The sequence below is a fragment of the Simochromis diagramma genome, unplaced genomic scaffold (assembly GCF_900408965.1).
Source record: "Simochromis diagramma unplaced genomic scaffold, fSimDia1.1 OVJJ01000320.1, whole genome shotgun sequence".
Taxonomy (NCBI): Eukaryota; Metazoa; Chordata; class Actinopteri; order Cichliformes; family Cichlidae; genus Simochromis; species Simochromis diagramma.
Window position 1 is genome coordinate 12,363,694 of NW_024386773.1, and position 25,191 is coordinate 12,388,884.

General features: G+C 40.0%; 1 protein-coding gene across 1 annotated transcript; it reads left to right on the plus strand.

Moving 5' to 3' along the window:
* The first annotated feature begins 2,496 nt into the window (after positions 1–2,496).
* nckap1l (NCK associated protein 1 like) lies at positions 2,497–24,807 on the plus strand. Its single transcript, XM_040008907.1, is given in 32 exon segments — positions 2,497–2,694; positions 3,854–3,964; positions 4,359–4,451; positions 7,133–7,189; positions 7,498–7,640; positions 8,014–8,104; positions 8,511–8,648; positions 9,048–9,096; positions 12,191–12,347; positions 12,761–12,817; positions 12,914–13,010; positions 13,201–13,290; positions 13,292–13,311; positions 13,533–13,665; positions 13,773–13,854; positions 13,968–14,026; positions 14,119–14,264; positions 14,618–14,750; positions 15,160–15,279; positions 15,673–15,812; positions 16,432–16,563; positions 17,318–17,536; positions 17,738–17,868; positions 19,125–19,222; positions 19,731–19,824; positions 20,202–20,284; positions 20,550–20,630; positions 21,548–21,641; positions 21,740–21,856; positions 22,430–22,539; positions 23,047–23,136; positions 23,366–24,807. Coding segments are annotated over 32 exon segments (3,372 nt in total). The 5' UTR covers positions 2,497–2,604; the 3' UTR covers positions 23,483–24,807.
* The last annotated feature ends 384 nt before the right edge of the window (positions 24,808–25,191 follow it).

Here is a 25,191-nt window from a genome sequence, read left to right on the forward strand (position 1 = left end):
AACGCATGCTTCATCTCATAGACTAGTAAATGTAGCCAGTCAGACTCAGTGTGTGCAACAGTAGAAAAAAAGGCAGTCATCTCATATCATTGGATCTTGATGTGTATTCAGCACATGTAAACAAACTGAATTACATCGCATACTGATTTTTAAAGCGATCCAAGAGTGTGGAGAGATACTGATGAGCTGATTTGGTATTATGTCTGATTTATTGTGTTTTTAAAGCATACCAACATATCACAATCTTACAGCGTTTAATTTTCTATCCATATTTTAAATCACGACTCCTCGTTTTACATTTTCTGATCAAAACGTCACCTTAGACGCAGTCACAGTAAATGATGAGTGAACGGGTGGCTCGATGCTTGAATTAATTGTTAAGGCTAAACAAATTTGTTTCTTCATCCATTTTCCCCAATGAGTCAGGCAAGAATTCATTTTTTAACCTTTTTCACATGAGGGTAAGACGCGTTTTACTCTGTCATCTACCAAGCCCCACCCCCTGCTCCTCCTTCCACACCAACATATTCCTGTCAACTTTCCCAGACAGCCTTGTTAACTTGTCTACCGCACTCTGAACTTCTGCCAGTACGGAAATAATAAACACATTATTTCTTCGAGTCCACTTAACATCAGCCATCACTTGCTTCACACTGATTTTTCTGTGGTTGACTTTAGTAATTCTCATTAAGTAAATTACACTTTCCAAGGTTGACACTTCTTACTTAACCTGTTGCAAAATTCCAGCAGGACTTATCAGGGTCTCGTGAGAAAACAAAAAACCAGAAAATAACGCAGAGTTGCTGAATAACTTTAGGTCTTTCAAATTTGTATAGCAAAGTGTTAAGTCTGAGTGATAATGGCTGAGAACAGCTTAAAGTGGACATTTGAGTACTGTTTTCTTTTTAATTAACACACCAAAACACAAGGCATGATTTCAACTGATGTGTAACAGACACTTTCCCATGCATCCAGGAACTCTTTGACTTGTTTGTGTTAACTTTAACAACAGTAATGATTTAACACTCTGCCTCAAACTGGATGCCATTTGTGCTTTTATATTCAAATTTGAAAATGAAAAAGCGATTTGTTGCTTGCCTAAATCTGACACCAAAAAAAAAAAACAGTTTTATTTTATTTTATTTTTCTCAAGTCAAATGAAGACAAGTTCCACTGACTAAATTATACAGTTTAAGAACTACTGTGTGGGAATTAGTGGCATCTAGTGGTGAGGCTGCATAATTACAATAAAAAGAAAACCGCTTCCTCACAGGTCCTGGTGAGGCGCGCTCAGTTCAGTGTAAATTATAAAAGATGTGTACAGAGCCGGTGTTGGGTTTGTCCATCCTGGCCTGCTGTGGAAACGGGATAAAAGGAGCTAACAAAATTTAACAGAAGCTCAGCAGTATATAGTCATGGTTGATTGATTAAAAATAACTACAAATACTATATTTAGTTTCGTTCTGTGTCTGTGAATAGAGCTCATTAAATCAGACACACCGGTCCTTTAAATTGAGCCTCATGTTTCTGTACCTATGACAGATGAGGCTGCAGATGTTTTCCATTCTCAAAAAGAACATCTCTTTAAAACCTTTAGGCGATTTCTTTAAATGTGTCCCAAACCTTCCCTTTAACTCAAAGAATAAATAATAAAAATGTTATGTTCAAAGGTCAAAGGTTAGAGTCACCATGAGCTCATAGAACAACTGGCAATTCAAAGATGGAAATTATGACACAACTTCACAAACAGGCCTAATAAAATAAAATGATAAAAAGACATTTTAGACCCAAAAGTTTAAAGGTCAGGTTTACTTTGGCATCATTTTGCTCTGGATTGTAAAATAGCAACATTATTTGGTCCCCACCTGAAAGTCTGAGTCTGAAGAGACGTAAAGTATCCCTTGACTAATTGGAGTCGTAAATTGCAGCACACAGTGTAACTCACTGTAAATCTATATTGGAAAAGGTATTTTAGTACTTCTGGAAATGGTTAAGTATCATGCAGTTTTTAGGATCTGTGCATAATGTTGTTGTGTTCTCATGAGCAGCTGCGCATTGATTGCATAGCTGAGAGCCCATTTAGTCACCCCAGAGAGCTTCAGTGGGTAAATATCGCCACCTTGTGTTGAAGTAGAGGATTCACTCCTGCTGTTCAATACTAACTCAATAGTTTATAAAGTTTAATATTCAAAGTGATCATTGTAAATACTGTTAATATAATTGTACTGTAACTTTTCTTCATTTTTCCTGTTTACAATGTTTGTTTGTTCTTGTTTTTTTACAAAGCAAAAGGAGGTGATGAGCACTGCACACAACAAAGGAGTGCATCAGTGTAAGTTTAACAGTAAGATAACACCTTTTGCCATTAATTCACAAATCAGTATCATTTTTTCTTACAATTTTTTTTGCAGTTGTCATTTTGGCATATAATTAACACAACATGCGTAATTCACACTCTCTGCTCTGTCAGTTCCTGTCTCCACCTACACCATGTGACTTGTCAGAGGGTGAGGCACTTGTGTGCACTTGTTCCACAGGGTTCAACCGCTACGCAGGACTAGGCCAAGGCTTGGACGGAGGGAGAGGCAGCTTGTGCCCAGAGCCATGGACTACCAGCAGAAACTGGCTGAAAAACTCACCATCCTCAATGAGAGAGGAAATGGGGTGCTGATACGAATGAACTACATTAAGAAGGTGAGGGGAAAAAGAGGAAGAGTTAAGAGACAAATGGTGTGAACTACAAAGAGGAGAAATAAGGAACTTCTTGTTCATTTTATTTATTTTGGTGTAAATATGAGTTATCAAATGATAAAAATGTATCTAAGAGCAAACACGTAAGCACACACTGATTCAGTGCTTCGCGGTAAATTCGATTTGAAGTTATTGTGAATCATTTTCCTTTCAGTTTCCTGACAACCTTTACAAAGCAGTGATAGGTTCACTGTACAGATCACATCCTTATAGCAACAATAAAAACAATAACAATGTTTGCTAATAGTTTAAGAGCTGAACATGTTTCATTTTTAATGCACGGAAGTAACAAACTTCAAACAGGAGCTATACCAGTACAGATGACATGAAATTTACAAATTCTCAAACTCAGGAGGGTTTTCTGAAGGTGGAGTTTAAACTCTGGTTATGAGATATAGAGATATAAAGATATAAACTATGAGCTGGGGGAACTGTTTTGCAGGATGGGAAAACTGTCAACTGAGGCTCTAGCTGAATGTATTTTTGAGGAGAGGAAGTGCAAACAGGAAGTTGGTCTGTGCTGTCAGTCAACTCAAATTTCAGTTACTTTGAACATAAAGCTGTAAAACTCCCACAAAAGCAGTAAAATTAGTGAACAAATAAAAATATACGATCATTTTAGCCACATGTGTGTCGATAGCGTGAGTCTTGGCAATTGTAAAATGACTGGAGAGACTAATGGATTCACACCGACAACCAACACATTTCGAGAAACGGCATGCAGTTTGCATCCATGTGCATGCTATTCATCAAGGGGAAGTGGATAAACAGCTGAGACTTCAGCAAAGCCCCAACAAATGCATTTTTCCACTTCTGCCCTCACACTTGTGAGCTTTGAGAGAAGCCTTTTGCTCTCAGCTTCTAAACAGCCCTGCGGGAACAGTTTTATGTTAATGATCTTGCTCAAGAGGTTGTTTAAAGGGGTAGTGAAAGCAAAGCCAAGTTACTTTAATTGTTTTCTTGTCATTGGCATTTTCTACCTATCGTCGAGCGGCTCTTAAAAATAAAAACAAAAAATAAAAGCTATGAAACTGAAATGTGAAAACATGACATAGAATATATTAACATGTTCCTGTCCTTAATCTCCACACCTCTCATCTAGACATGTGGAGATCCCAAACTGCGGCCCTCCTTCCTGACAGATAAGGCCATGGAATCTGCCATCAAGTATATCAACAAGAAATTCCCCAACATCGACTACAGGGGAAACATTGTAAGTGCAAACCGCTTTTGTTCAAGCTTATTTTTCCCCGAATGTTCGTCTCTATGTTTTTCTTCTTGTTTTGTCGGCTTGTGTTCATAAAGGTTCTGTTTCTTGAAATGAAAATGAAAACATCATTAAATATGCCAGAAAGTGCTTTGCTTGTGTTGTACCAGAAAGATTAACGTGTGAAAATGAAAGTTTGAGCTCTCGAGAACATAAAATTGATTTATGAAAGCAGCACTTCTGTGTTTTTTTGCAGTGCACTGTAAAGTATTTACCAATTTGCTGATGTTCTTTATGTATTATGTTCATGTATTTCTTGTAATTCATCAATCACTATCAACCACAGAGGAAGTTAAACATCACCTCACATCTAACCACTGATGTCTCAATTATTGTTTAGCAAAATCTGACCAGCATCCAGCGACAGAAATCAGAAGTGCTGTCCAACACAACGAGCTACTACGAATCTTTCCTGGATGTCATTGAATTCAGGGTGAATATAGTTGTTTTTCATCATCTCACATTCATTCACATTTAAAATCTCACAGTTGTTTTTTGATATTGAGTATGTTATTGAAACATAATATATGATGATTGAAAAAGTGAAAGTTAATCACAAACACTGAAAATTACTTGTGCATCATTTCTTATGTAGAACTGTGAAGACATCTTGAGCCGCCGCTCATTTCTTTATATTTTGCTTTTAAAGAACCCGACTTTCTTATATTTTTTTTTAAATTGTCTTGAGCAATAGTTCTGCAGGCTTTCTGGAGGTTATTCAGTCTCTATCATGGTTGTGTTGTGTGGCAGGCAGCATGTAGGACACAGAGACAGAATAATTAACAAAAAGGCAGCAGCTTTATTGCTGGAAAATACACACTAACACTAAGTACATGATCACTGAAAAAGAAACAAACAAAAGATTAACTTGAACTAAGAATCATGCACTTAACTACAAATGACTAGACAAGACTTGACATCATATGATGTGGCCAGGGAACCTGGCGCTTATGCAGGAACACACAGCAAATGAAGAGGACGCGACAACAAACAGGTGAAGACTGAGGACTTAAATACACAGGCAGGATAACGAGAGGATGGGAAACAGGTGGAAACACAGCTGGGACAAATCAGACAAAAATAAGACAAAGGGGAAGCAAAACTGAACACACTAACATAGCATATGCACAGAGACACGGACTTGACACAGAGGCATGAGTGACTGGATATGAAATGTGGAACACAAGGAGGACACGGTGACTGAAACTAGAAGCTAAAAACAAATATAATGTGAACAGAAAACCATCAAGAGAACAAAACCATGACTAACAATAATTGAGGGATAGAAATTAAACACAAAACACTGGGCCACAGACCCAGTGCCGTGACAGTGCCTCTTAAAGTTTTTCTTTGGCTGCTTTTTCACTCATTTTCTGTTCCGTCCAGACGTTGTACCCGATCCCTTTCAGAGGAATGCTTTTGTTTGTTAAGCCACGTAACATTGACCTATGAATCATTCAAGAATAAAAAAGACACATAAATCAAGGGCTGAACAAGCATCTACACATAAACCAACTTTTATCTCGTTGGAAAGAACAGCTTTTTCTTATGTCTTTAGTTGAATCTATAAAAAATACTAAAGATAAGCATAAAATCAAACCAACAAAATGAATCTCAAAGAAAATTAGCCAAAAACCCGGCACATATATGATGAACGGTGTCTGAAAGTCCTCAAGAAACAGGAAAAAAATCCAACAGAGACCTGGATTAGAGTCCGAGACGTGCACCTGGCTCTTCAGTTCATCCATCTACCAAAGTCCCATCAGATATCATGGTGGAACTGAAAATCAGTGAGAGTGATGAACTTAAATCTGGAAGGAGAAGATCAGCAGAGAGGTACAACAGCGAGTGTCCATAGTGATCTATAACACATGGTGGAGGCCTCGTTATAGTTTCAGCAGTGCTGTTGGGGATCTTGTGATTTCAGGCCACCATGGAAAGTCTCTGATTGACAACAAATTAATTTTTCATCTTAGCAAACACACTGTGACCTGAACAGAAAAATATACAGTGGAACATTATCAGTCATGGACTGTCCTCCCCAGAGCCAGGACCTCAACATTACTGAGGCAGCGTGGGATCATCGGGAATGGAACAAAGGGCATCCAGAATCCTAAGAGGACATTCGTGATGTCCTTTGAGAAGCCTGACTTATTCCTGAAGACGACTTAACCTCCTAGGACCTGGCGTCCACATATGTGGACATCACATTTTGGGTTATTTAGACCAAAATACTGAATTTTGCTCTAGAAGGGCCTGATAGCCACTTACGAGGACATTATACTGCTACTGTTCTATCAAAATTTTAAACAAATATCCTCATATTTGGCTCTTTTTTTTTCCTTAAAAACAAAAATAAGGTTAAAAAAAAATCTGGTAATTCTTTGTTTTTACATTCATCGGGCCCCAAAATGACCAAATATCAAAGAAAAATTAAAAATACATGCCATGGAAGAGTTCGGGTCTTAAGAGGTTAAAGAAATTACAAGACAGTCTGAGAGATTTCAGCCTGTGTTGAAGAATAAAGGCGATCATACTGAATATTGACTTACAAGCTCTTTATATTTGTACAAACACAGTTTTGGCCTTATTTGTGGTATTTCTATGTGTTTTTGCATACGGTTATAAATCGTTGAACCCATTTCCTGGTTTCATAGCAAAATATAGGATATAGAAGAAATGAGTGGTGGCTCAAGACTTTCACTCTACTGCATAAGAAAAGACAAACCTGAAAATAGAGCGCAGTGCCGGCGGTCGTAAACAGAGTGACGTTTGTCTCGTTGTTCGCTCTGCACATTCACTATTTCAGACCTTTTGTTATTAGAATACATTTACATATAGAGTGGTTTATTGTGACCTAAGAAAGCAATTGATTATATTGCATACACCGAGGGCAGTTAGCTCATTGTGGTTTTAACACCTTTCTCAAAATATTCATTTTTCTCTGTGTGGAGGTTGCAGCAATGCCAAGACATTCATCATATTTGTAAGACTTCAATCATGAAGATACACATTATTCATGATTATAAAGTTTTCTTTAAAAATGGACCAAAGGCAAATTTTCTTATTATGCAGGTCTGTCATTTGTAATCCAATCCTCCTTTTTCCATTCAGGACCATGTTTATGAGTTGCTGAACACCATAGATGCCTGTCAGTGTTTCTTTGATATAGTAAGTATTTACTCTGTGGGTAGTGTTTCGGTGAAAACATTAAAGTTGTTACCTGTTCGCTCTGGTCACCAGTCACTCTGATACTGCTGCTGTGTTTCTTATTCCTGCAGCCTGATTACACATTGCACATTATGTTGCTTTTTCTTCTCACGCCCGAGCTTCATCTTCTTCTGCTATTGCCACATTTAAAATTGCACCTGTTCTTTATATTTCACACCAAACCCATCCAAAATAATCTTTTTGCCTTTAATATGTGATATCTGAAATGGAACGTAGAGCAAACGATGACACTAAAATTGTGATTTCAGACAACCAACTTTGACTTCACCAAAAACTACTTGGATCTGATCATCACGTACACGTCCGTTATCATCACGCTCTCTCGCATCGATGATAAGAAGGCCCTGGTGGGAATGTTCAACTGTGCCCACGAGATGACGAATGGAAGCAGGTGGGGAAAAGATGGACGCCTCAGCAAACGTCGTGCAGCTTTTTAAAGCGGCTGCAAACAATTCAAGTGCTAAACGCTTCATCCACAAATACTCCAATTTTTCTAATCATTATAATACATTTGAACTTTAAGCATTAGTTACTACTTACTTTAAAAGCCACACTTTGTTTGGCTAATGCAAGGCCATTTGCATTAACCACAGTCTGAATTATTTCAGCAACTCCAAAGTAAGTCGCATAAAATATTACAAATCTAAATCAGATGTTTTTATTCTCATTAAAACCTTGTAAATTGGATTAAAATAGTACTGTGCTGCACTGGTATTGCAGCTTTGCTGCTCTTGTCATGCCTCCACTGAATGTGACCCCTACAGTGACCCCTCCTACCCTCGGCTTGGCCAGATGTTTCTGGAGTATGATCATCCCTGGAAGAAGCTCACGGAGGAGTTTGGCCCTCATACAAAGGTAAATTCAAAAATGTGTCATTAGCTGTCCAAGTACAAAGGTAAACTTTAAATACAGTAAAGTATGCAAAATGCTAGTTCTTTTATATAAAAGGTGTTTTTCTTTTTCCCTGCACCTGAACAACCCAAGTGCTTTTATGCCTTCACCACTCTATGAAACAAAAACGTTTTATTATAGTTTGCCTTTTTCTCCACTATTTTGTTTTTCAATGATGAACCAGTAAAAGGGTTTACTCATGGGTTATCTTGAAATATGCCCGTGTGCGTGCAACAAAACAAATTACCATTTATCAGGTTTTTAAAGCGTTGCCTTCTCTCAGAATTTCGTCCTTTTGGCTTTTTAAATGTTCTCACTTTCCATCCGTCTTCCTCACTCGGTGTCCTTTGCACCTCTATCCCTCTGTCAGGCTGTGACAACAGCATTGCTTTCGCTGAAGATGGTCTACCCACGGAGGAACCTGCCAGCAGAGCAGTGGCGAAGCGCCCAGCTCCTCAGCCTGCTCAGTGCTCCAGCTGCCATGCTGGACTCAGCCTGTTGTGACACTGTGAGTCTCATTTCCTCTCATACCCTCAACTCCTGTTTTGAAATAGTGAGACGAGGTGTAGAGAAATATGACAACGTTTTACTACCAGCATAAGAGTGAATGCATTTATTCAGGTTATTTATGTGAGTTCTGTTTTTATTCTGCATCTTTAAAACACTTAATTATGAAAACTGTGTGCCTTTAGCTTTTTTCTGCTTATGCCCCGACTTTTGTTATATTGAATATACTTTGTCTTGTATAAAAATCTACACTTTGGAAGGCAGCGAATACTCCTGCAAATGAAAAAGGACCAAAACAAAGTATAGAAAAGGGATGTATAACAGCTGAAGTAAAGACTTTATTCATGTTGCCAACAGTAAATGAGTCTGTGGGAGTTAATAAGTTGGTTGTCTTCTACAGATGGCGTGCGAATACCTGTCTATGGAGACAATGGAGCGTTGGATTATTAGTAAGTGTTTCTATCTTTCCAATTTAAATGTATTTGTTACAGAATTTAAGTGGTTTGAGAACCTATTGGATATACCCACATGTAACACACATGAGAAAAATGGGTGCACAGTAATAGTTAAGCCACCCCTCATTTATTTATGATTTTGTGAGGAAAATGGGAAACAGATGCAGTGATTTATAGAAATGTGCAAACATGAATGAAAACACAGCATGTAAGTTAAAAATTGAGTATGTACACTTCTAAGGAACCTGGGCTCTCTGTCTTGTCATTTCTTTAAGTAGTCTTCCTTCTCTCACCCCAAATGGTCGCGGCAGATGGCCCCGCCCCTCCCGAAGCCTGTTTTTCCTGGAGGTTTCTTCCTGTTAAAAGGGAGTCTTTCCTTTCCAATGTCGCCATATGGGGGTCATATGATTGTTGGGTTTTCTCTGTGTCTATTATTATAGGGTCTACCTTACAATATAAAGCTCCTTGAGGCGACTGTGTTGTGATAAACAACACTGTAGAAATAAAGACTAATTTGAGGCTCTTCGAAGGGTTCAAAGCTCTTCTTTGGACGATGCTTTTGTTCTGTTCTGTGTTAAAATGATCCCACACTGCTCCAGTAATTTTGAGGTCCGGGCGCTAATTCAGCACACCTCAGCCTCTGTTCCCTGTTGCCCTTCATGAGAATGGCTTCTTGTCTTCCACAGACACCAATTCTAATGAAGGTTCAGCAAACAGCTGATGGTTAAACTGAAGCTCTAGATGCGTCTCTGAGGTCCTGTGTCATATCTTTGTTGGCTTTTTTTTTGCACCATTTCCTAAGATCGTGACTTTCAGATACTGTTTGTCTGCTGTAGATAGTAGTTTAATCAGGCCTGGTCCTTCTTTTGTAATTCACTTTTCCAGTTTCCTCATTTTTTTTTAAGGACATACTGCACACCATCCCGGGACTAGCCAAGCTTTGGACTCATAGCACTAACGAAATGGGAACAAACTGTGTTTGTTCCCTAGGTATTGGGATACAGTGTAAATGTAAATAAAAACATGATTCAGTGATTTGGAAATCTCATAAACCCATTTTTATTCACACGTGGAACACAGAAAACATATCAAATGTTCCAACTGAAAAAAACAGTTAATTTTGAATAGGGTCATTTTTCCCCACTGTGCAGCACACCTCTTCTTTTAACAACAGTAAACATCTGGAGCTGAGGAGAGCAGCTGCTGAACTTTAGGAAGAGGAATGTTGTCCCGTTCTTATCTGATATTGGATTCCAGCTGCTCCACAGTCCTGGGTCTTTTTTGTTGTATTTCTCGGTTGGTGAAATGTCTGGAGACAGGCTAGTTCAGCACTCGGACTCTTCTACAGCATGAAGCCATGCTGCTGTATGAGATGCAGTATGCGGTTGTCATGATTCGGCTGTGTGCAGGCAGGAATTGGACCCAAACGCAAACTCAAGGGAAACAGGGCTGAACTCAAAATGCCAGCTTTTATTGCTGAACAGAAAACTTCACAAAACCTAAACTGGGAAGATTCTAAGAAAACACACACAGGAAGCCGCAGAGAGAAACACACAGCATGAAGGAGGACACAACGCTGACCGCAGGAAGACAGAGGACTTAAATACACACAAGAGGTGATCAGGAGAAGTGGCAACACATGGGGAAACAGCTGACACATAACGACATCACAGGGGAAATGTAAAACTAAACACAGGAACACAGGACCTCTTTCAAAATAAAACAGGAAACATAATGAAACGCAGACCTGACAACTTGAACTTAACAAAAGACATGAAACACATGAAGAGCAAGGAAGACTTAACACTAGGGCTCCTTGAAAAATAAATAAGGGACACCTCGTGGCCAGGGTTGGGCGACCCGATTGTCTTCACCCTTGCCAGTGTGTGAAATTATTTTTTTAACCATTTGACAAAGTGCGTCCCTTTTCAGCTCAATATTTTTGTTTCTAAATACGGAACGATTCCGTTTTTCAAGGGACGGTTGGCAACCCTACTTAACACAGGGGTTGAAAACACAAAGGGAATGTAATAAACAAATGAACTTCACCAACTTAATGAGCTTAAACAAACATCAACTTCCAAATAAACTAAAACGCTGGGTCGACAGACCCAGGAACATGACAGCGGTTTAACATTATCTCACTGAAATAAAGTCTTCCCTGAAAAAGTCATTATCTGGATGGGAGCATATGTTGTTCTGCATTGTTGGTGCCTTTCTAGATGTGCAAAATGCCAATTTCACAGACACTCATAACGCTCATAACCATCAGAAGTGCAGACTTTTGAACTGACCTTGACATCAAGATGGTTTTTCTTCTCTTTAGTCCAGAGGATGTGGTGTCCATGTTTTCCAGAAAGAATTTCAGATTTTGATTCCTCTGACCCAAAGCTTTCCACTTTGCCTCAGCCCATTTTAACGACTTCTGGCCCAGAGAAGAGGGCAGATGGAGTATCCATCTATCCATCTGACAGAGGCTTAGCCTGCATTTGTGTGAACCGTGTCCACAGACAGTGATTTCTGGAAGTGTTTCCGAATCATGCTTGTTTTTAATGAAGGGCCACCTGAGAGCCCAAACATCACGAGCACCTTATTTTAAATTTTGGCCGTGGTTTTGCACACAGAGATTTCTCCAGAGTCTTGGAACCTTTTGATGTTTTTATGTAATGTTTGTGAAAGTTTTGAAATTTTACGTTAAGGAATATTATCCTGAAATTGCGCCACAGTTTGTGGATGCACTTTTTTGTATACTGGCGAATCTCTGTCTATCATCAACCCAGTTATGTTACAGAGTGTGGGAAATTTACCTTATTAGTTGTAAAATGCTCCTTCAGCTGTAGCTTTAGCATCAGTTATTTCTTCTATGATTTTCTTACCCACATTCCAGCTTTTCCAAGATGTGTTCTTGCCGTTAAATTCATACTTGCTATCTTAAAACGATACATTTTCTCAGCTTAAATATCAGATACTTTTGGGAATTCAAGTTGTGAAAAGAAAGAAAAGAAAGAAATATGTAACATAGTAACTAGCAGTATTCCTTCAGTTGTGTAGACTGTTTGATGACAGTTGCTAACTGTCCTTCCTGTAGTTGGTTTCCTGCTGTGCCACAGCAGCCTGAATTCAAACCAAGCCTCCCAGGAGCTGTGGAAGATGGGCCTGCGAAGCGGCATCTACCTGACCCTCACCAGAGATGAAGTCCTCAACATACACAAAGTGTCAGAGGACCTCTTCGACAACATTAAAGGGTATGCAGCCGATGCTGCTATAGTGTACTCTGCATTGTGGACTGTGAGAAAAAGCCCCTAATTAAGAAATCAGATCATGGGTATGAGATAATGCTATTCTGAGATTTCAAGCTGTCAAAGCTGACGACCAGAGCAGATTGGCTCCTTAACAGACTCACTCTGTAATTGAAATTAGGAATAGAGGGATAAAAGGTCAACAAGAAATGATAAGAAACAGATCTTTCTGTGATTGTGGTGTGATTTACAGTATAATGTTTAGAGTATCCTCTTGATTTATAGTGCAGTATCTTTTCATATATTAATTTCCAATAAAAACTGAGACTGAGGTTAACATGAAGCTAATAAAGAAAATGAAGACACTTTGTTATCGCAGCAATATTTGATCTTATTAACATTTTTTTCTTTTTCATCAGATACAACAAACGAATTGCAGACATCAAGGAATGCCGTGAGCATGTTTTAGTCAATGGGTAAGCCTGGCAGGAGACGGCATGTTTTTATTTCGTGTGTTTTATCTGTGACATGAGCTATAACACCAGTAACTTTGTGTATTTTTCTCTGGATAGCGGGGCCATGCACAGAGAGAGGCGGCATTTCCTCAGAGGGGCATTGAAGGAATTATGTAAAGTTCTGGAGGATGAGCCTGGACTTCTGGGACCTAAGGTAGACCAGCAACGTCGTTATCGCAAGATCTTTCACAAAGACACATTCACATTGTGATAATTGGCCGTAGACATCACACATCCAGCAGTCTCACATTTCATGGTAATTTAACTGCTACCAAACCAAATCTGAAACTTTTTCCTAACATTCATTTTTCTTCTGTGTTCTGTGTGCCAATCAAATCCCCAAGGCGCTGTTTGTCTTCATGGCTCTTTCATTTTCCCGTGACGAGATCCTTTGGCTCGTCAGACACTCTGAGAATATGCCAAAGTTAAAGGTTCCCTGAGGACTACATTGACAAGTAAGTGCAGAGAAAGTAAAGCGTGGCTATGGGCTGCTGTAGCTGCTAGTGATGCTGACGCTGGGCAGAGATCAGCAGCGGTGAAATAAATGAGGCATGCCACTCACAAAAAAACCCTTTTTTGATTTGATACTGTATATCTGATCATGGCTTCAACTTTCAAATCACAGTTTTCCGTGTCCGTTCATTCTTTTCACGATTTTTTTTTTTACATTTTCCAGTCAGCTGGCTGAGTTGCTGTACTACATGGAGAAATTAAGAGGTCTAATGAGAAAGTACAACAACGTAGTTCAGCGTTACCATGTGCAGTACCTGGCACAGTTTGATGCCTTAGTTCTCAACGACACCATACAGGTACCTGAACGTAGGAGTATGTGTGTGAATATACAGCAGTAGTTTAAAGCACACAGTGTTTTTTTTATTAGAGTGTTTATTAGAGTATTTTCTTTTTTCCATCGTAGAACATGTACGTGTGTCCAGAGGAGGAGTCAGTCCTAATGAGCTCGTTTGTTTCAACTCTCTCTGGTCTCTCAGTCAAACAAGGTAATCACAAGCATTACTGAGCATTTCCCTGTGAATAGATAAGGAAACAACCAAATAAAGACACTTATCAGTAACCAGAATTATAATGACCATGACTGGCTTTTCCCCTGCAGTGGACAACAAAGAGGAGTTTGACTTCAGGGCTCTTAGACTGGACTGGCTAAGATTACAGGTAAGCAAGTTTAATGCATAGACTGTGATGTGGAGTTCAGGTAAAATGCATGTTTGCAGCAGAAATCAGCGTTGCATCTTCATCTTTTTTAGGCCTACACAAGTGTGAATAAGGCCCCCCTTCCGCTAAAGGACTATCCCGACTTGGCAAAAGTGATGAACTTGACGCAGTTTCACACGAAGATGGTGGACGCTGTAGAAGAAATGCTGTATGAGACATCTGAGCTGTCCATCTTCTGGTCAGTCTTCTCTTCTCTTCTCTTCTCTTCTCTTCTCTTCTCTTCTCTTCTCTTCTCTTCTCTTCTCTTCTCTTCTCTTCTCTGCTCTTCTCTTCTCTGCTCTTCTCTTCTCTGCTCTTCTCTTCTCTTCTCTTCTCTTCTCTGCTCTGCTCTTCTCTGCTCTTCTCTTCTCTGCTCTTCTCTTCTCTGCTCTTCTCTTCTCTTCTCTTCTCTGCTCTTCTCTTCTCTGCTCTTCTCTTCTCTGCTCTTCTCTTCTCTTCTCTTCTCTTCTCTTCTCTTCTCTTCTCTTCTCTTCTCTTCTCTGCTCTTCTCTTCTCTGCTCTTCTCTCACAACTCTTTTTTCTGTTTTACAGCTTCTACCCTCGTGTCTTTGAGAAGATGTTTACCCAGAGCAGCGAGGAGGTGACCATGAAGCGTTACCTCATGGCCTTCCCTTTGGCCTGTGCTCACTTCAGTCAGAGTGGAGACCCTCTCTGCCCAGAAGAGGTCAGTGTTCAGTTATCTTGCTGAGGAAGCTATAAATCACCAGCTGAAGGTGGTGAGGACAGCAGACATGATTGTTGATTTGTAGCTCTCGTGGTGAATCGTAGTTTATGACTGCTATAGCATGCATTATACATTGATGACAAAGTTAATAATTTTACACAGAAATCGAGACCTCTTTTTGTTGTGACTAAATGAGTGCAGATTTGTGCATTGTCTTTATCTACACTCTTTCCCAGCTCAGTCTGCAGTACTTAAGTTGATTAAAACAGCTCATTCAACAGTGTAGAGGTATTTGTGCTTTGACAGGTACCTGTCTGTATGTTTGCACATACCTTCCTCCATGTTCTGTGTTTTGTGTGCCAGCACACACACACACACACACACACACTTGTGTTTCTTGTGTCTCCAGGTACAGGTAATGGAGAAGAGAAGTCTGCGCCTGTGTGTCACCTTCTTGGAGCAGATAGCCAAGCAGACCAGCACTGTTGTGTTAGAGATATGTGCTGAGCAGCGCAACCTCTGCGATCAGGTGAAGTCCCAGTCTATTTCAGGCTTTAAAAAACTAATTATCTAACAGATTTGCCCTGCCAAAATCCATATCCAAATGTAATCACACTTGCCATAGCTGGAGGCAGGGAACAGACTTGGGAATTTGAATAAAATGATAAGGCAGGTCTGCGTTTCTGGATTTGATTAAGTCATGTTGTTTCTTTAATCCCTTGAGAAAAATGTGATGAAACGGTTACTTTTTGACAAGATTTCTGCAATGCAGAATGAAAAGTTGCATAATGTGTTTTTGAAGATGTCACTTTATATTTGCATGGATTTAATTCTACCACCCTCCTTCTGTCTCTTTCTCAATCTGTCTTTGTCTTTCCCCTTTCTTTTTTTGCATGCATTTTCCTACTTGATAACCCCTCAGCTGCTGCCGAAGCACTGCGCGGAGACCATCAGCGCTGCCCGATACAGAAAGCAAAAAAAGCAGATGCCAAAAAAAGGAGAGGTCCAAAAAGAAAAGCCAGGCGCTGAGAGCCTCAGGAAAGACAGGACGGTCGCTAACAAGTCAGCTTTCTTTTTGTTTCCCCTGATTATTTTCATCTCTTTCTCAACCATATGATTTGTTTTCTGAACCAGCAGATGGTTTGAGTATGTCTAAATGAGTTTAGCTGACACACCCCTATTACCCTCTGGAAATGCTTTCTTTTTTTCAGCAGAGCTCGTTGAAGTCAAAGAGCAGTTGCATAATCACGCAAGAGAATCGGATCAAATCAGTTCTTTCACTGCCTCGCAAATTTCTTGCTTTTAGTTATTAGGAAAAGAGGATGAAAGTACTTTTTCACAAGGTGTAATTGATTTTGGACTTTAAGTCCCTCTGAGGTGAATCAGTCAGGTACTGAGTCAAGCCTTTAAATGTGAAAAACGAAGCACCGTCGCCCTTTAGATAGAACACACAGCACTGTTTTACTGGCATCACATTTTATTTCAGTGTTTTCAGCGTCTGATCACATCGTGTAAGTAGCCAAATTTAGAAAGCTCATTAATAAAGTTGTAATTCTGTCAATTCATTTTTCCTCCCCTCAGCCTCAGCTTACACATAAACCAGATATGTTTTACAGTGTTATTGTCGAATATTTGTCTTTACAATTATACCCTCCCTTCTCTCTTGCCTCCTTTTTTCTAGCATGGACAAGCTGCACCTGATGCTGACAGAGCTCTGCTCCTGCTACAGTCTTTGCGGTGACTTTGTTGTTTTCGACCACATCGTTGTCCCTACAGAGTTCCTCATATCTCAACTTGAGACGCGTCTTTCTGAGTATGTGGGGATACGGGTTTTTATATACGTGCACATAGGAGCAGAAATCTAATGCACATAATTGCTTTAATTGCAAAAAAAGATCTAATGTTAATTTATGCTATGCAAATGCAACATTATGCATATCAACACAATGCTCACTATATGTTAAAATTAGTTGAATGGGAGCTGCATGCATTCTGTTTAGAAGTGTCACCTCTATTATGAATAGAGCTTGCAGAAGTATTAAACCTAAAAAGCAATAATTTTTTTGCAGGACTTGACAGAGAGCAGAAAAACCAGCAAGCCTTTGATTTTTCATTTGGCTCTTGTAAAGTGCCTTCTCCATCTCTGTAGTGAGCCCCACTTTCTCATCATTACAAGCTGTGTTCTACCAGCTTAAAATCTCAGAAGAGATTCATCATGTCCCTTGCTCTGTATCATTTCAGTGCTTATTGCTGTTTAGATTAGATTTTGGTACCAGGGTAACCCAGTGTTTCTCTGTATATACTTCGCTCAGTCTCGCTGCCTTAGCTGATGATTATCAGCGCACTTGACGATTGGCATGCTTTCAGTGATTAGTTGAAACTGTAAATAACGTCAAGGACAGAAAGTGAGAGAATGAAGGTCTTACAAAAAGAGAAAACTGACAGCGAAGCCCTGGAGCAGCGCCGAGTCACCATGGCTCGTTTAACCCATTTTAAGGTCCCATCTGTCCACCCTCAGTCCACTTCAGCCCAATGACAAGTGACGTTGGTTAAACATGTTTCTCCAGAATCATCGTGAGAATGACCAATTACAACCAGACCACCCAGGAGATTACCCGTCCCTCCGACCTCCTGGCAGGGATAAGAGCCTATGTAGCCAATCTGCACAGCCTCTCGTGCTACATCAACGTGGACGTCACCCGGCTGGTGAAGAGCGTACTGCTGCAGCAAACTCAGCCGCTCGACTCCCACGGAGGGCAGACTATTACAACTCTCTACACAAACTGGTCTGTGTCATGTATAGGTGTATCTACTGTACTTAAACACACATATCAAAATACAGTGATTCATGTATAAAGTATATTAATTCCTGGACACTTGTAGGAAATGCATTACAAACAGAAACCCACTTTGCATACAGGTAAATCCTGCTGAGCTTCTATCACTTACCATATGTTTCTTGTTTTGTGGGTTTTCCTTTTATCCAGGTTCCTCGAGAGTCTTCTGCGCCAGGCTAGCAACTCCCTCATCGTCCACTGTCCTACGCTGCACTGCTTTATGAGCCAGGTTACTGACACGGAACCAAGTTTCAGAGCAGAGGAGTTCTCAGATATATCAGGTCAGCCTGGAGTTTGATTATTATAATTTAAAAAATTGTCCTACAAGCTGTGCCTTTTGCAGATTTTTGTGCTATCGCCTTCTTTTCACAAAAAATAAAAGTGAAAGTGAGGGTAAAAAAAAAGAATGTGGTAATGATGTATTTGGAAATATATTGTATAGTCTTATATTGCCCGGTTCGTTACGGGCTGGTAATTCAGAAGACATTTATCAGTGACTTGCAGGCCGTAGTATCCATAGCAACATATCCAACTTTTTATTATGAGCTTGTCACGCACTCGGTTCCTGTACTTAAGATACAGTAGCCTGAATAATTTCAGTCACTTGGGTGTAATCTGAAAGCAGATTCCCCAGCTGACACTTTTTATCCTGTGACAAAGGACACGTTTTCATTTATTTTTTTTTTTGTCTTTTTTCTTCATTTTTATCTTTTATTGGTTTTTGCCAAACCATGTTTGTATGCCTGATAGACTCAAAATAATTCCCCTGTGGAAGTTTAGTGATGGTGATTCCAGAGTACATGAGATGACTCACTCTGTTTAGAAGAATCACGTATGTCTCGTCGACTGCTGTGACGGCATGCAGAGGAAGCGCTATTGCACAAGAGGATGTGGAGCTTGTCACTGCGGCGGTGTGAAGTACTTTCTTGCACACGCTGTGTCATGCAGTTTATTCTGGCCCTGCTTGGATAATTTGAACTGCAGTATTGCTTATCATCTCATCCACTTTTCCCTCCATGCATCATAATTATTCCAGCATGTCTCTCCTCCACACAACCTCCCGGTCCACCTCCACACCACCCCGCAGGAGTAATGTACCTCTTTATGACTACACTAAGGCTATATGCACTTCGCTAAAGACCTCGGCTCATGCATGCAAACATGTGCAGGATACAAAACACACCCCCACACAATGACATCTTTGTTCTCTATATTTACTCCTCAGTGAGTATCTGTTTGCCTCAGAGTGAGTCACTTGCCTGTCCATGAACTACTTCCAATTTCAGCCACACACATCCTTATTTGTCCGTGTTCATTCAGAAGTCAAGTCGAGTGAACGGCCTAATAGCTGCAGTTGTTTCTGTCTCACTGACTCAGTTACACTCACAAATCAAATTTAAGCAGTGTCTTTTCTCATCTCCTCGAAACAAATACATCTTCATCTAAGCTTTCTTTTGTGAATCTGGCACCGCTTTAAACTGCTGTTGATCCCTTGCTTTTCACCATCCTTAAATTGTTCGTATTAACCTCTGAACAGAGTTACAGGCTCTGGCAGAGCTAATTGGTGCATATGGCCTGAAGTTTCTGAGCGAGAACCTGATGTGGCACATCACCTCTCAAGTCACTGAGCTTAAGGTACAGTATGAATCAGTGCAAATGTTTCAACGATTTTATTGTTTTCTTTTAGTATTTCAGTAAATGAGCATATTTTGTTTTAGGAAAGCACAGGTGTGGCTTTCATATCAGCATTTACTGCTTACGTCAGCATTTTTTGCTTTTGCTGATTGTGTGTATGCGGCGCACACAGTGCAGCAAGTGCAGTGCACTGTTTTTTATGTCTTGCATAAAGGCTTTTGAGGTCTGTTCACCAAGTTGTTTCAGTTCTCCTTGGTGGCTTTTCTGTAGTCTAGCAGAGAGACAGGCCACTAATAACACTTGTCTTTGCTCATGCTTTGGTGGAGAAACAATAGACTCTCACACATGAGAGAGGGGTTAATGCAGCTGTACTGGTGTACTGGCTCACCACTTTACACCTATGATTGAAATGAAACGATGCTGCCACACAGCTCTTTCACACCTTTGACCTCTCCCTGTTTTAACATCCAACTGTTAGCACTTATTTTTCTTCCTTCTCTGCTGGTAGAAAATGGTGGTTGAGAACATGGATGTCCTGGTACAAATGAAGAACAACTTTGATAAACCTGAGGAAATGGTCAATCTGAAAAAGAGGCTGACAGGTGAGAACTGGAGGATGGAGCACAGCGAGGAGATAACGATTTAACAATGTACATATCCACACAACAACGATACGTGGAAGACAATGGATGGATGGATGGATAATAATAATAATCGTGATAATATTAAAAATATACTGAACAGGAAATAAAAACTCTGTGTATAATCTTGTAAGTTGACCACCTTTACCTGAGTGGCATTCTTGTCCCAGTTTCACAAGTTCACCTGTTATAGTTTATAATAGCATGTTCACTTGAGCCATGATTAGGGACAGAATTGCCCACAGTAATGTAAACCATGGATTGTCTGCTTGAGTATGCATGAAACGCTGCAGGAGCACAGCTGTAAACCCCCCGATGTCCTTTATATGCACCTCTAGGTGGAGAGAACGTGCTGAAGAGGATGACCATCATCGGTGTGATTCTGTCCTTCAGAGCCATGGTCCAGGAATGCCTGAAAGATGTAATGTCCAACAGGATTATGATAAAATAACTTATCTTATAATGAAATTGATTAGAATATAGTTTAGCTTCACTTCATTTCAAGGTTTTTTTCCCCATGATTCGTATAATTTTACACTAAAACGGCATTTCTTCTGCACTAGAATGAAGACTACACATGATAGATGAATAATAACTTCTCGAAAAAAGCTCTTAATATAAAAAGGTGTTTTTCTTTCTTGAGATATGATCTCAGTAATATTTCATCATATAACTCTATAATTTAGATCCTGCATAAACACTGCCCCTACCTGACGGGACCCATTCAGTGCCTGAGAGACTTCGGCAACCCTGAAGCTGACATCCAGGTAAATCCCAGCTTTTACCCTACAGCTAGAAAAACACATCCATATATGGAGATCTCACTCAAGAACAAATGTGTAGTAATCAAATTTTCATGGCCTGTGAATCATCACATCGCAGCTGATCGACCTTGGGTTGTGTCACTGTGGAAAAAATGAACACTGTTATTGTATTAACACTCCAAATGCAATGCACATGTATCATTATTTACTTGTTTATGAGTATAGAATATAGCATGTACGGGTGCTCCATAATTTATATATTAAAATAACAGATGGAGAACAACAGTAGATCTGAGCTGGGGAGCTTAAAGAAACAACATTTTGGTAAAGTACCAAACATATTAAATTCCTTATCTCCCTCTGGACCAATCTGTGTGACTGTGACTCATGAACTCTCCCTCACTTTACTTACGTCTGGCTTCTGATTGAGGCTTGACAGCCGTGCCACAGTCCGGGGCCAGGATAACCCCAAAGACGTCAGCAGCCCCCTCATGCCTCTGTGAGAGAGTCTGATTGCTGCTGCAGCGTTGCTCTCTGAACCACATCAGTGGAAACATTTTGCCCAGACAGGCCAACCATGCATGCAACCAGAAATAGGGCAAGATCAAACGCCGTGTGTCAAGACAAAGACATCCACTGCTGACTTAGTGTAACTCCTTGGAAAGTAAACTGTTATTGCTGTGTTATGAAATGCAAAGCACAGATCAGGATCCCACAGTCTGCAGGAAATGCAGGAAATTTTAAACGTTTAAAATGAAGCATTAAATTTGAACTCTGACAAGCGAGTCATTAAATCATCGTTTTGTGTACCTAAAGGGGAAACTTTAGGGTAAAAAGGGAGACGCTGCATGCAAAGAAATTAAATGCACTCTATTCAAGCACCATCCACTTATTGTCTCTAATACTGTGTGACCTTACAGGTAACTCTGAGCATATATGAGCTGGCTTCTGCTGCAGGGCTACCATGTGATATCGATCCTAGCCTCGTTGCAGCTATTCGCAGCATGCAGACAGGTAACACTTAAACTATGATCAGCACCCCCGATATGGTGCATTGCACTTTAATGGCTTATTTAACTTTTTTCTTATACGTTTCACTTAAAAACCTGCAGATAACACATCCCCTGACGAGGAGCACAAGCTGTCCCGTTTGTTACTCGTCTACATTGCCGTGTCCCTGCCCCTATTAGCCCTCGACCCCAACTCGTTCTACAACCGAGAACACGGAGGTGAATATTTATTTGTTCCTTTCAGCTGCTTATCGTTTTTTGACCGAGATTATTCTCCAGGCTAATCTGTCCGTCTTCCTGTCATTATTTACCGGCTGCTGATAGTGTGTAAAAGAGGTACTCTGCCCTGAAACATGAGGCGTATTAGCATCTCTGTGTATCATACTTTCCAGTCTGGCATGGTCTGAAGCAAAGCATGTCAGTTAATGAGAAACACGTTTCTGTGAGGGACTTTTGTTTACAGATAACTTTGTCTGACGTGCATTGATACAGTTACTCTTGGCATGTGGCCCTGCTGACCCCAAGTGCCTGGCTCTGTGCCTAGACTAAAACATTAAGAGGAGCAATAGCTCAGATTTCCATCAAAGGGCAGAGTGGCATTTGTCACAGATTATTTTCTTTGCCTCGATTTTCCATTGACATGTTTGAAAAAAATGTGCCCTGAAAGCCAGAGGAAATATGCTCAGCACGCTTCCTCTTAAGTGTTCATTAAGTAAATTTTCCAAAACCGTTGGGCCTCAAATTCATCCTTTCTGTGGTAGTAATAGCTTTTTTTAATTTATATTTCTTTAGGCCACAACAACAACATCCACTGTTTAGCTAGAGCTATCAACCAGCTGGCTGCTGCCATGTTCACCATCCAGAACAAGAACATCGAGCAGCAGCTCAAAGAGTTTCTCCTGGTGAGTGACACAGATGCTGATTGTGATGTGGTTTGGGCAAATACTGAATGATTTAAACCAATACTGAATAAATTAAATCCTGACTTTTACTATGTTTACACCCCAACTTTGAAAAGCTAATAAGTAAAACAACAACTATACAACACAAAAGATCAGTTAGACTGCCTGCACCATCATGCATCTTTTTTTATCAGATGTTGGCTGTTTTTTATGTGAAATGCTCGATGGGCTCTAAAAGTATTCTTAATAATTAAGTCTGCGAAGGAAAAAACACACAAACAGTTCTTATCTCTCCTTACAACAAGTGGTGTAGGTGGAAATTGAGTCATAGCAAGAAATCATGAGAGCGGAAGGTTAGAAAACACTGAAACAAACAGCTTCACAGACAACACTCATCTAAGCTGATGCGTAGATTTTCAGCAAACGCAAAAGTCATATGGCAGAAGACAAATGAGGACAATTACAGCAAAAACGTGTCTCTTTTTTTGTCCTCGTGTCCTTCCGCAGCTGGCCTCGTCCACGCTGCTTCAGTTGGGACAAAACGTGGAGAGAATGGAGATCAAAAACCGAGAGTCCATCTACCTGCTCCTGCACATGGTAGGTGTGGCAGCGTGTAGAGAATCATTCATGCGCTTTGAACTTACAGAGAGGAATCTGCGAGTTTATCATCTGACTAAATGGAAAAGCCTGTGGCTGTTAATTAGCTGAGGATTTTTTTCTCTTTACAATGACTGGTCAGACCTGCAGCGTCTTCTTTAATGCCTCTCTACTTCAAAGCATTTATAATTGAACAATTAACGACTCCTTTTAAACCTCACTCACTTAGATCGTGGAGGAGTCTCCGTTCTTGAGCCAAGACATGCTGGAGAGCTGCTTCCCGTACGTTCTCCTCCGAAATGCCTACAGGGAGGTGTACAAGTCCTTCATTGTGACTCTGGGCTGAAGACCTTGTTAAAAATACTTTTCGTTTAACATTTATTCAGATTAATTTAATATGTGCTGTACTTTTTGACAATGTCAGTGTTATAGCGCTCAGTTTACATAATAACCTTTTAAAAAATCATTTTGTAACATCCTCAGTATTATACTTTAGATACATCATGAGTACAATAATATATGTTTTTAAAATATAACCCCATCCAATCGTACATAAATCATTGCATACATAGATGCTGTATAACATTGTTTCTAACAACCTTTCCATGAATAAAGAGACAATAATACGCTTTTTGCCCTTTTTTCACGAGTATTCAACCCGAGTTCCTATTTCCAGTCTGTCCTCCATCCTCACTTGCCCTCATCCTCTCTCCCTGGATGATAGTCCTGTCCTCTCCATATTTCATGGACAGTTTAAATGATGCACTCCAGTTGTACGGAGCTGGAAGTGCTTGTTGCTAATTTTAGGTGGCCCTCACTGATTATATTTTTGCACTAACTATATTTGCCATGTCACGCCATTCTTCCATTTTGCCCTCTCTTCGGTCTCCTCCCTGTCTATTCGGCACATGCTGCCGTTGTGTCTCTTTGGTTACCACAGCGGAGACGTGTGTGCTTGTGTGCGGTGTTTATGTGTACGTGCGCACACCGGGGACCGAGCCCTGTCACGGGAGCATGAGAGCTTCAGTCCCCACTATGAGGAACATTTATGGAGATGAATGTTCATGAATAAACTGCAAAATTATGAACAGAATTAATCTGTAAATGTGAAGAAATATTTTTCTGTGCATTAGACAGAAAAGCGGCCTTCCTTTCCTCCTTCCTTTCATATTTTCATCACTTTTGTCCACAGAATAGCTACATAATCAGGTGGAAGATTTGCTCATTCTTATTTCATCATGCTTCCCATTAAGCACCTACCCGCCTTGTAAGCTTCCTTTTCTATTTTTTTATTCTTCCTTATACTCGTAAAGATTTAATGGAGATTTTTCTTTGCCTGTGTAGTAGAGTGGCTCCTCTCTCTTCACTCAGTTTTGAAATAGAAGGTTTACAACACACTATAATGCTGCTATAACGTGAGCTAGATGCTGTTTGAAATCACTGGTTTAGGATTTAGCTTGTTTTATGAAAAATTTGATCAAAAGAACTTTTAAAAAAATAATCCATAATTCATGGTAGCAGGCAAAGAGCAGGTTGAGCAAACCAGGAGCTAATTTGCTTTTATTTGTGTTCTGAAAGATTAATTAAATGTCTGCTAGTGATTCAAAATTCTATATTTGTGTTTACCAGTACAATGAAAATGTAATCACACATAAAAACATGCTCTAAGAATGAGTGCTAATACCGTCGTGTCTTTTCTGCATAAGGAAACCTTGCATGCATATGAACTCTTCCCTTGCACAGCCTATCCTGAGCCCCTGAGGACATGGTGGAAACTCTGGTCCTGATATGAACACCCTCTTGCTGATTGTATTGGTGACGCAAAGCCTCCCCAGCTGAGCACTGAACACTAGGGGATTACACCCACACCCACATACTGTGCACACTGCAAAATACTGCTTACATACACAGGAGACGTAACAAGGAGCAGCATAGGTAACATAAACTAGCCTTATGTGCACATAAGGCTGGTTTACATCATGACATAATTGCACATGCTGTATTTACTTACAGAGGTGTAAGCCATTTCGTATCTCTCTTAAACCAACAAACACA